General features: G+C 39.6%; 1 protein-coding gene across 3 annotated transcripts in view; it reads left to right on the forward strand.

Moving 5' to 3' along the window:
* Positions 1 to 12900, forward strand: part of LOC143149276 (uncharacterized) — a 443848-nt gene that overhangs the window by 377032 nt on the left and 53916 nt on the right. For all 3 annotated transcript variants that reach the window (XM_076316493.1, XM_076316494.1, XM_076316495.1), the window contains one exon: positions 652 to 785. In XM_076316493.1, the coding sequence (XP_076172608.1) occupies positions 652 to 785 (134 nt within the window). The remainder of the gene's footprint in view (positions 1 to 651; positions 786 to 12900) is intronic.

Consider the following 12900-nt stretch of genomic DNA (forward strand, 5'->3'; position numbering starts at 1 on the left):
GAAACTAACGATATCAATTACGGTGAAATCATTAAAAAGATTAATGAGACGCTTCATAGAAATGGAAAAAATGTGAGAAAAAGAATAGTACGAGAGTTTCCTAGGGAACTCATTGAATAAGCATTCAAGGATGATTAAGTACTTGTCTTCGGAGTACACCTATTATGTAAAGGCAATTATCTAGAGTACTTTGTAAAATTAATGTTATTGTTGCTACGTAATTGATTTAATATCGTGCTTTGTTTCAAACTCTCGACGTATTTTTGTTCGTAATTGGAACGAATATTAAGAACTTTTTCCGATCTTTCTGTAAACTGAAAAAATTGTTACTTCGTCGTTTGTCAATTTTTTCTTCCATATCGGACTACATTATTTTCAGGATAAGACGATCAAAAGAATGTTCGAAAACGTTAAATGCATCGCTCGTCACGACTACGTATTTTGATATTACTCAAGAAGCTACCAATCCTTATAAATTTCGTCACGGTGAATAACTTGGCTGTTTCACGTCGCAGTATGAATATTGGATAGGTCGAGTTGCAAAATTGGGTAGTATCACGATTTTGTCGTCCATGTTGTTTGGGAGTGGCGCGAGCAACCGTCTCGTCGACGATGAGTATAAGAGACATCTATGGAATTATTATGTTTCAGCTCTACCCGAAGGCAAGCCCATTATCGTATCGGAACGTGAACGTTACAACCCGGGAGACACTTTGAGGGCAAATTGTAGCTTGCCACCCTCGAAGCCACCGGCTCAACTCTCATTCACCCTAAACAATGTGGCGGTAAGTGATACCTATAATCCACGCGTCATTATTGAATCCGCAGTTACGTGCAACCGAGAAATTAATGGTGTAAAAGTGTTTCTGCACAGAGTTGGGCTGCTCGTGTTGTATCTGACTGCGTTATTCCAGATAACTCGAAAGAGTACCTGGGACATTTGGTTAGGTTCGAAGAGGCAAATACGAAAAGATTTTCCTCTTTCCTTTTCTTTTCCTTACTTTGTATTATTTTATTGCCTTCAACGTTAGGTTAAGAGGAGCCTATATCTGTACCTTGCCTTTTCATCGAACGTACATTTATATTTTTATCTTTGAACACTACTGTTTTCTTCTTTTTGTCCTTTGCTCGTTCGATACTACATTTTATAGTGTATACAGTCTTGGTACAATAAAGATGTATTGTTATTATTATTAAGAGTATTGCAATTACACTTGCTACTGAGATAACATTCATAGTTAACTCTATCAACATTTGTAGCCACAATTTTACCAAAATTTGTTCAAAGTCGATTTTCTTCGTTGTATAAAGTGTTACGAATACGTTTAATTATTGGTTAAACAAAGAAATTCGAGATCCCGCGACAAATTATCGACCGATCTCGAAAGAAATTTCCAGAGAAAATTCAGACGAATGCCGATACTATATTTAGGGTCTATTTTAAGGGAGATCGATTGACAAAAGGATACCCCAGGTTTTATGACTTCTTGAGAAGTCCAGGTCGTAAGGAAGCTCCGTTTTATTCCCGAAACTCGCAAGTTTAAACATCACACGTTCTTTGTCCCTTCGGTAACCGATGCGACACCAATTCCAACTCGGAGATCACGCGGTGGATTGACTGAAATCGTCGAGTTCCACGACGTCTTAAAGCTGCTGCGTAAAGCTACTCGTAAAATGTCCAATTTAAAGATTCATCCGCCATTTTGATCCCGCGTGCTCGACCGAGGCCCCGCGACGAAAAAGATCCCCGTCGATTACAATATTTGCCTCTCCGAACAAAAGTAATTTCTCTCGCGAACGTTTTGCACCGCGCCCCGTCCAAATCAATTTTCAGTGATAACATCGTGGGATCCGGAGGGTGTTCCCTTTCTGTGTGCATACACGTACACGCGACTGAAGTAATTGCACTATATACGAGCGGAACGTTGAAGTTATCGCAGTATGAAAGTTTGAGGAGCCGCTCTATAAAAGTTAAGGAGGTTAAGCAAAGAAGAGAACTTTTCCTCTTGAAAAATCTTCCTGGCCGTACATTCTATGGGTCTGTGTATATTAGTCGGTGTCTTCTTTCACGAAGGATTTGTTTCTCATAATTTTTAAATATCCCTCCGTTTGAACGACTGTCCGCGGAGAGGATTTTCCATCCGAAAATGAGAATGGTTCGCGCGCTCGATATTCCTCCTTTTCTTGTCACTCGGTCCCCTCCCCCTCACTCCTACGTTGAATTCTAATTGAATAAATTAAATTAGAAACTCGCGAAAAACGTCGACTAAGTTTCCACGACAGCGGAAACAGGAACGTAGCCGCTGGCAATGCATTACCTATAATCCCCCAGGGATGACAGCGTAGGATCTCATTATCCGATATGGCTAAATACGTATACCGACAAAATGAAATGGTATACCTCCCCCTTCTCCACCACCACCACCTACACCACCACCACCACCACCACCATCACCTCGCTCGCATTCGGATCGCGGAAGCCGCCAGCGAAGTTTTGTTTAACCAACTTCGAGCTGGGTTGACATTTTCCGAGAGCTTGCTTGCACTCGAGTATAATTCATTTTTACTGAAAATATTTGTCGAGCCCCGGCACGCGTTCGACGCGTCGAAATACACCGAACTATCGGGAAACTGATCTTTCATGGGGAACAGTTTTCACGGAATACGTGTACAAGAGCGCCGAGCTGTAGTCAAACACTTACACGCGAGTGTGACTCTCAAGCAGATGACTTTCCCTGTTTTCAAATCTAGGATCGCTTTATCGCGCGACGATGCGCTCCACGGTTGTAGACCGTGCTACGTGTGTACAGTGTGTACAGTGTGTACAGTGTGTCCCCTTTATCTCGACACGATGTGGAATATCTTGTATTCCATTTCCAGAGCGACCTCGAGTGACCAATCGAGCTCGATTCGACTGTAGCGGAAGATATCGAGGATAAAAGTCTCGGGAGAACTAGCACGAGGATCATCCACATGGAATGAACTACGAACCGTGATATTTCCGACAATCTTAAACCACTGCTTAGTCGGTTACGGAAGTTACGTTACGAATACACAATATTTTAGAGAATATTTTGTATATTTTACCTCGTTAGGAAAAAATGTACTCTTAAAGAAATTTCTAAGGATGGAGATGTTATATACGATGCAAATGATTTTTTCCACACCTCCTCGTATCGAAGATCGTAAGAATACTGTTTTAGTACCATCGATTGCTCGTGAGTTGGTAATCGAGATAAAATGGGCACTCTGTATGCAGTTTTATCAACCATATATGTATAGTGCGCTGTGCACTATGATCCAAGGTAGAACTGATGCAATTCGCTCTACTTAATCTAGACCTAACGTCCGTTACAGTATATATTTAGATGATTCATAATACGTAGATTTATTTCGTTCGATATGTACTCAACACGCCTAGTCCAGTGCATAATCCGTTTAATGTTAGATGTAATCCAGGTGTAACCGATCCATTGTGTGGATCGAAGACCTAACCTAGATGATCATCCGGTATGAACTTGGATTTAAATAACCCATAACCTAGGTTTATTTCGTGTGACACATACTTAACATTCCTAATCTAGTCTACGTGCATAACCTACTTAACATTCGATGTAATCCGGACACAAATGGTCCATTCTACGGTATAGAGACAACCTGTAGGTGATGTAACCCTGTAATAGTTCGTACGTAGATAGCTCATTGCTCAAACTTATTTCTTTTGACGTGTACTCAACTCGTTCATCTCAACCCTGCACAGACAACCTACTTAATATTAAATCTACAGTGAATGTAACCAATTCATATATAATCCAATAGCCCAGATTTTGACAATTTAGACTTACTTGATCCAGCATACACTTAACCTACTCTAGATACATAATCTAGTTAATACAAATGGCACACTCCAAGTTGCTTAAACAAGTCTATTGACATGTATAAATCACACCTGTAATATCTGATCGAGCTACCAGCCTTCTGAATATACACGAAACACTTAACTTGTCTAACTACGCTACCTTAAGTTAAGCAGATTCTTAATCTGCATATTTTAATGCAAAATTTCCACTGAATTAATTACGATAAATGCATTTAACATCTAACCCGCTATACTACAATAAAATACAATTCTTAATTCCGTTACTCCTTAAAACTCGCTGCAATAATACTTTGTACATTTCACGTATGCAGTAGTCATCTTCGTTTCTAAACATCTCGCTCTCCCTTGCTCCGTGGAGCACACTTTGCGAATGAAATATATCCAGATCGCGGGTACAATAGACGTTTTCAATTTGTCATCCATCGACGCGATACTCATTCGTTAAAAACCTAACACGCACACGTGCAATCCTCCGAGACCACTCGTACGTGTAACGGTGGTAACTTGTCGTGAAGTTTCACAAGGCAACGTGGTATACGTCCGAATATCACGGATCTAATCTAATACCGAGGACGGTATCGCGTTTTACTTTTATCAAATTCCATTACTTGGTCGTAACGAGGAACGTGGAAGAGAGACGCGCGCGCAGGTGTGGGTTGGGAGTACGCTATTTCCTTTAACTCGCGCCACTCTAAAAGAAGCTCTCGGAATGCACGCTTATGGAGGAAGTCGAGGCTCGGTTCTTCGCTAGATGAGACGGAGAAAATTAGTCGGTCGCGCGTACGCGCGAGCGGAGAGACACTGCCTCGTAAGGAATTGCGAAGTCGAGGAACCAACGAGTATGTACGTATCGGTTTGTTGGTTTCCTACGGGCAGCGTTTCACCCGAGGTATTCGCCTGCCGAATTTGCAGAGAACACTTCCGGGGGCGACAAGAAATAAGTTATTTCGTAAACAACGCCCCTCCGTGGTAGAGTGGCTTTAAACCAAATATGTGTACCCGCCTCGGAAGTGCTTTCTAATTGGTACACCGTGCATGTTTGCGCGGTCAATAAAAGAAGAGTTTGTTCGTTTCGTCGTGTGCAGCGACTCTTGATTTATTATTAGCGTTAAAACGGAGAAGCGATTCTCCACGGTGTTATCGATTTTAACCCGACGAACCTCCACCGCGAACGGGCGAAACTTTTTATCCGGATAGAAAATTCGAACAACGAACGAAAGATAAGCAACTTTTTCTCGGTTACGTGCGCGAATGAATATTAAAATCGTTGAATTAAATATTTCACAACGGGCGGATAAAAATCGAACCGATCGAATAAACGTCGCGAGCGAATAGTCGGTTGGTTTTATACGCCATTGTTCCGATCAAATTTTTGCCCCGACGTTCGAAAATATTTTTACGACAATCGTCGAAAGATCGACGATAATCGTAGCCGTATTTGTGGATTCAAATTACGAGATCTCGCGTACGGTGAAAAAGAGGGTGGTAATTGGACGAACAAAATGTGGTAAACTGTGTCACGTTGTGTTCTCTTTCACTGAACAAGCGATCGAATAATTTGGAACGGTACCGGATGAGGCTCGTTTGCGTATTTCTAATTAATTTGTATAAATAATCAGTGCAATTCCGTGTTGTTAAATCGTCCGCTATTACCAATTAGGATCGATTGGAAACGAAACCGGGCGAGTGGACTCGTTACCGGATATCGAATTGCGGAAAAGAAACGAGGGTTTTCGATAAACTTCGGGGTAAGAATGGGTACGTCGTTGGATATACGGTCCTGCTCGTCGTAGTTGGCAGACATTTTTCAAAGATTAAATATTTGAATGAAAGAATCTGCCGACGATCAAGAAATGCTTCCTCGATTGGTGGAACAGTCGCCTGTCAAATGGAATATCCCGGTTTGGTGCGTCGATCGTCTAATATTTTTCATCTCGGGGGTGGAACTCTTCGAAGAATATGAAAAGAAGAAGGTTCATTAATTGTAGATCAACAGTTCGATGATCCACGGGTTCTCCGTTTCGGATGTTCCATTCGTGCGCCAAGGGCCGAAATTTAAATTTACTACGAGAGAGGATGGATTCCGGGAGTCTGTAACAGAACCTAGGATCTCCTTTGGTCTCTGAACTCTTCAGATCCGTATGGCTTCGAGTTTTACTTCTCCGAGAGTGGTCTGTTATTCTTCGCCAGAGCTGAAACTTTAAATACAGTTTTTAAACGCGTTGTACACCTTGCGACCGAGGCACGAATCATTTATTTCGTTTTTAAAGGTCGCGTCGACTGGAGATTGGTCGTGCAAGAATGATACCGCAAACGAGAGAGACCCGAGATTCTTCAAAAGTTTACATTTAACGTCCGGAGGAACCCGTGGTGTAGGGAAAAATAATTAATGTCTCGATTGAACACGAATTTCGCTTGGCAATGAATGTTTCAATTTTTATTTCGTTCCGGTTAGCAGCTAACACCTTCCATTTCGCGTTACGAAATTGTTGTACCGGGCTGCATATTAATTCGGACTCTGCGCCGATTGTGCGTTTCGTTTCCCCGTGTTCCACGTGGCGGTGTTACGAAAAGAAATGCCGATGCAACGTGAAACAAATAGATAAGAAATTTTGTTCAGGTATCTAACGTTTCGTATACGATAGTTGAATTCTTCTGCGTTTAATTAATATTGCGCACGCATTTTTGCGTATTTAATTAATACTGCTCAAGTAAACAGAATATTTTCGTGAATTTAATTAATACTGCGTACGGGGATTATTACATCGTTGCGCGATTAATTAATTTCACGTGGACAAATATTACGTGTTCGCGCATTTCCTAATTTTATAACGTTCTAAAGAGCAGTGAGTTCTCATTTTTACCAAGAGATTCGACGAAATCGAAGAATTCTGCGAAAGGGTACACAATTTTGTTATCGACGGCACGAATGTGTGCGCGTGAAAAAAAAAAAAAAAAAAGGGGGACACTTCGATCGCTAACGCCTTTTGTAGATTTTGTAGACGTCGGAGTACGTTGATATATTATTTTTCATTCATTTTAACGAATACCGCGTTACTGTGTGTACGAATACAATGGACTAAAACGACGAGGATGTGGAACAATAAATTCATGACTTCCCGTATCAATTTGATTTTTGTCACAGTCGCTCGCCGTTTCATTTTTCGTAAAATATAACACGAAATGAAAATTTTCACACGAGCGTTCGTATACACGTTATATATTAAATACACAGTAGTCATTCTACACCGGCTAGTCGATCGAGTGTGCTGAATTGCCTGTCGAACTAGGCGCTGATTGTTTCGAATAAATACAAATTTTTACAAGCCCGGATATCGCAAGCTGTAAACGTAATTCGGTAAACCATGTTCGAATCGTTATTTTTCCACGTACGTTCCATTCGATATTTTATTTTCTTACGTGCACTCGATCCCGCGTGATGCTTAACGATCGTTTCGCTTGTTAAATTAACGAAGCCCAACAATATGTGAAACCTCCCCCGTATTTCACTTAAGCACCCGCCAAGCATTGTTGAGTGTTTACTTCTACTTTAAAGGGAAATTATCATTAGCCATGGGAAAGCAACTTTTAATGACGAAACTTCCGACGTGTAAATTATTACTTTCAGTCGTACTACTTTCCGTCTGCCGCATTTTGCAGTTAGTAACGAGACTCGCGACGCGCAAATTACTGACAGCTTACCCCGGAATCAATAATCAGAGCATCGAAGCCGCGCTCGTGGTAAAAAATTGACCCGCTGAAAAATATTAATTTATACGTTCGTATTTGATATAATTATTAACGTACGTAATATATCGAATTACGAATTAATTTATTACGAATTTTGTATTCGTTCAAAAGTTACGTTCGAGTAGAACTTGCTTCACCTAAATTGATGGAGAAGATATCTCGTGATCAAATTATCGAAAATGGAAAATCAAGAAAGTTTCTTAATAAACGGATCAGATTTTTCTTTCATCGTAAGACTTTTCACGTTGCAATCGAAAGAATGCAAAAATTATGAACTTGGAACGGGAATGCGAAATATCGAAAAATGGAAATTTAAAAAAGATCCACATGCTTATGTATCGTAACATTGATCCAGATTATATAACTTTCTCATTTTTTTACTTGATACAATTCGATCATCGGATATCTTTTACGGTACTTCGTTTCGAGGTAACATTTTTGAATAAAATATTTCTAGACAACAGTCCTCGAGAATAATTTCCAAAAGCTATTTTACTTTTCCACCCAGTCACATTGTCGCAACCGTTTAAATTGGCTCGTAGGAGATTATTAAGTACTTAGGAAATATGGAATTCACAGTGAATGGGCGAGAAGGGAACACGTCTCCAAAGTTGTTACGAGATGTTTACGAACTAATGAAGGTTGCACGCGAGCGATTGAGAGGAACCCTGTGAAATGACAGCCATCCCGAGTCTGATAGTCCTCTTATCGTGAGCCTCGCGCTCAAAATGACAAAATGACGCATTCTCAGGCGAGACGGTAAACGCGCATTTTTACAGAATCGTAAAACAGCATGGGAAGTGGGTGCACCGAGGTACCATCGGGTCAAGAAGCAGAAGAACCCGCTATAACGTTACCCATATCGAGGTGTTACGAGATGCCATTCGCGTATGTTTATCAGAAATGAGAGAAGCCATAAGGCAAATACTGCTCCCAGCTCCTCGTCAAACGTCGACAATGGACGACGAGTTTTCTCGATTTTTATTTCCCTTGCTCCTTCCTTCGTTCCACGTCGATCTGTCCACTCGTTCGACCATATCGAGTGCTTCTGGTTTGTCGAGTATCGCGCTTGGTTGCTCCAAAGTTCGATCGATCGTTACGAATTGAATTAATACGATCGAATTATTATAATTATTACCAACAAGTCCCCGTGGCGTGAACGGTGAAATCGAAGATCGATGATACGTTCGAATGATTTTTCATAATCTTTTGAAATTTAGAATACTCAATAAGGTGAACAAGATAGTAAAATGTAACCAAGTATTGAGTATCGATTCGATCGAAAAAAGGATCTATTGAATAAATGCCTGTTTAAATTTTTGTTTTATAATTTCAGAGATATCAAAGTGACTTTGAGTTTTTTTAATGATAAAAAATACGTAGTATTCTTTTAAACACTCAAGGTCACTTTAATACCTTTAAAGATACAAGATATGAAAAATTAAATACGTATTCGTTCAACGTACGTAACGTTTTTCGATCGAATCGATGGATAACGAAATATTTTAGATAGCAATCCTTATCGCTGTGATATATACGTTTCACAATTTTGGAAAAGCTTCAAGTTGAACTCAAAAAGTCTACTCGTCAGAGTGAATCGGTGGACCGTGAACGTGTTCATCGGCGATGGATGTTCACGAATCTGAACGTTTACAAAATGTTGGAAATATTTCGTACAGGTAGAGTAGTTCATCCGTAATACGAAACCAGTTTCCGTTGGTGTCACGATACGTACGTATGTGTGTATGTATGTAGTTCGAGAGGGTGAAATCACCCCATGAGAAAATTCAGATTTTTCGTTTTCGTGGAATATTTCCAAATCGGTGAGAAACGCCGAGAAAAAAAATTTGAACGAAAGTTGCTCCTTTTTTACGTTTACAAAATTATGTTTACTGCAGCCTTGTGGACATAAAAAAAGATGCAACGATTCGTTCAAACTTTTATCAAGTTTTTAATTCAAAGGCTCGAACGAAAGAGTAATGAAATATTATATTAATCGTCTGTATTTTCTAAGTAGAATATAAATTTTAAGTAAAAATGCTCGAGAATAATTAAAGCTCGAGAAAATCCTATAAATTTTGATAATTTCTGTGAAGCCTCTTAAGAAAAGTATGCATCTTCGTTTGTGCGCTTGAAATTTTTTTCTCGTCGGTTCGGGAGTCATTTTAAAATTGTTAAAATTGAATTTAGCATCGCTTCAATTTTTTATACCGACCAACCAGCACACGCTTGATCAGAGGTGGGGTTTGTTTTCCCTGCTGTTCGCTAAGAATTGTACCCGGAAGTTTTTGTTTCGTCGTGACGCATATATTTTTGAATAAAGTGGTCAGGATCCGTTCAAATGAGATTTATTTCGTATTCATACGAAATATTTTGTATTCATACGTGTCACGCTGTCGAATCCTGAAGAGGAAAATTTGTCACGACGCTCGACATTCTGCGAACTTTCTCGTTAAATAGATTATTTTTGACATTGTTAACCAACCACGTCACTGACGAAAAATCGTGAATATTTTCTGCGTCTGAACTTAGGAGAATGGGAATGAAAATTACGTCAATACGTTTCGTCGTTCAAAATTGATCGGTACCCTTGTCCTTTGATAATTCAAGCACGATCTAGTAAATAAAAAATGTTTCGAGACATTACATACATCGAAATAAATGTTACAACTCTCATATTTCACGTTACAGAAGGTGAAATAGTCATATTGAATTCGATAATAATACGGAGCTCGTGTTTGCTTCTTTCTGGACGAGAGATTGCATTTTTTCCAAGTTTTCCAAATTTACATTTAAATTTTGATTCTCTCGGCCCTTGAAGACTAAATAAAAGTCCAGAACCCTGATTTTATGCGCGTGATTTTAAGTGCACTAGTTAACGAATGTTCGATACGAGACAAAACGGTTATAATAATTCTTTCCACCGATTATTTACATTTCGTGATGATAAATTCGTATTCGAAATATTTATCTCGTATACGTCAAACGAAATATTCCAAACAGTATTTTAAATCTTATTATTTTACATTAATTAACAAATAAATTATTATTACACGTTAACCGTAATAATTCAGCGGATAAAATAATTTGTACGAACACTTTTATTTCTCACACCGGTATTTCACGGCCTAGTAATGAAACGAATAATAATGTTTCAAAATCGCCACAAAAAAAATTCACATTCGAGATATTTGCTTCGACGTTTCGTCGATCGAGGTATACATTTCACGTTTACAATTTTCATCGACGATCTTACCCGGACATTTCAATTTTTCATTCCAAAAGTTGTTCCCCTCGAGCTTGTTTACGCGATTGAACTTGTCGCGCGACCGTAATTGCGCCATCTTGCAAAAGCGGGATGAAATTTGAACGTTATTAACTACACGAGCGAAAGCTTTGTAATAACCTCGGTGTACAAAGGGTTGAGTGAAACTGGCCATCAGCAACCGTGGAATTTAATTGACTTAAAACCGAAAGGTAACTATCCAAGAATCAAAAGCTTACCTCGCGAGAGGAAAGATCAGGGTAGCAGCTGCACAGAAGTGTTGGTAGGTGAAAACTTTATTGGATCGTAAGTTGTCACCTGAAGGTGCAACCGACCGATGTCCGTGCACCGGCGACTTCCTGGGGAGACCTCCGGCCGCGTATTTTCTTTCTCTTGTACGCAGGTGAAGCTCCGTGGGGGCTTTGTTGTTCTTACAGCCCCGTGAGCTACGTAGGACATTATAAAGGACAAAAGCGACAGCGCGGGGAATCCGTGTGGAAATGACCGCGATGCTTTTTTCAACGGATGGCGGGAACTCCCGTGTCAGACCGTGAAGAAATTATAAAAATTTCACGTGTACAGAGAGAGTGTCCCGATAAGTAATACTCGTGAGTTACTTTCTTTTGTCGTCCAGCACCGAACCCTGGGGACGATGCAATTAACTCCCGAGGAACCGAGCCATTCTTCGTTTTATCGTTCGCAAACGACGAGGATCGCGAAAGAATTTTACAGAGAGAAATTGCTACCTTTAATCAGTATTACCGTCCCCGTAAACGAGTTATCGATTGCGTAAATAACTAAGCCGATTCATAAACGGGGGAGAAGTCCCGCTTTATGACGCAAGGTAACAACGTACCGGATACAATGCGCGAAAGCTTTCGTTTTTTTCAAGTCAAACTGGATCATAACAATCCAATGGGGTTTTTGGAAGGAAATCTTTGTTAATATCGATACGTTGATTTGCTGAGGGAAAACTCGAATTATTCAATTTGATACTATTAGAAAGAACTGTTTTCGATTTGGAGTAATTTACTTACTGTTTGCGAGTGATAAGATAAAAATGGAAAACAGACGAGCAAGAGAGATCGATTTTCAATACGAAAGAATCCTGGAATAGTAATCGTTAATATTGAAACGTTTTTAGACGTTAATTTCTGGTTATTTTTGTAACTTTGTGTTTCATTATTCTATTTAAATATCCAATACGATGATATAACAAAACACGCACGACGTTTGCCCAGATTGGATTAAATCGAAAAAAATTCATTTCCATGTTGTATCAGTGAGTCAGCGAACTACGAACGACACTCGTATTCAGACGAATCGTTCGATCGTATTGTTCTTACGAGCTGGTGAAATGGGCCAAGTACTCGGTAGCCAAAAGGCCAATATCCTCGAGAACACGTAATAGAAAGTCATATTACGCCAGATCGCAGTTGGTACTTAGATTTTTCTGCATTCTGACGGGGTATCGATCAAAAGCGTCAAGATCTATTCGTGCCCTATTCTATCGAAGATTGATCAGGATAGATTGAACAAAAGACTGCTTGGATGAAATATAAATCATCTGTGAAATAAAGAGACAAAGAATCTTAAAGTAATACGACGTGGGTTTCAAATTGTCGTATGAAAACGATCCTAGATGAAAAGAGACCAACAATAGGTACTTCTAACAAAGTAATGTACCGGTTAGTCTCAAAGATATATCAGAGATAAAATATGTGTTATTAACGGCATGTCTCGTCCTATAATTTTTCTTTCTATGTGCAATAGTTGCACTCTACAACGAGTGCAACGACTAATTGTTCGAGTGACTTACGATCCGAGCACGTGAACCGCTTTTGTAACTCTTGCATACTTTAGTAGCAACGAATATCTTTCCAAATCGACAAAGCATTTCTTGTCAAGTTGTCTATGTTACGTTCTCATTACAATCTTGCTACCAGCTAAGAATAGTTTAACAGAATTAACCTAACCGACTTTATTTCCTTCTAGTCCAAGAATC

The sequence above is a fragment of the Ptiloglossa arizonensis genome, chromosome 7, assembly GCF_051014685.1.
Source record: "Ptiloglossa arizonensis isolate GNS036 chromosome 7, iyPtiAriz1_principal, whole genome shotgun sequence".
NCBI lineage: Eukaryota > Metazoa > Arthropoda > Insecta > Hymenoptera > Colletidae > Ptiloglossa > Ptiloglossa arizonensis.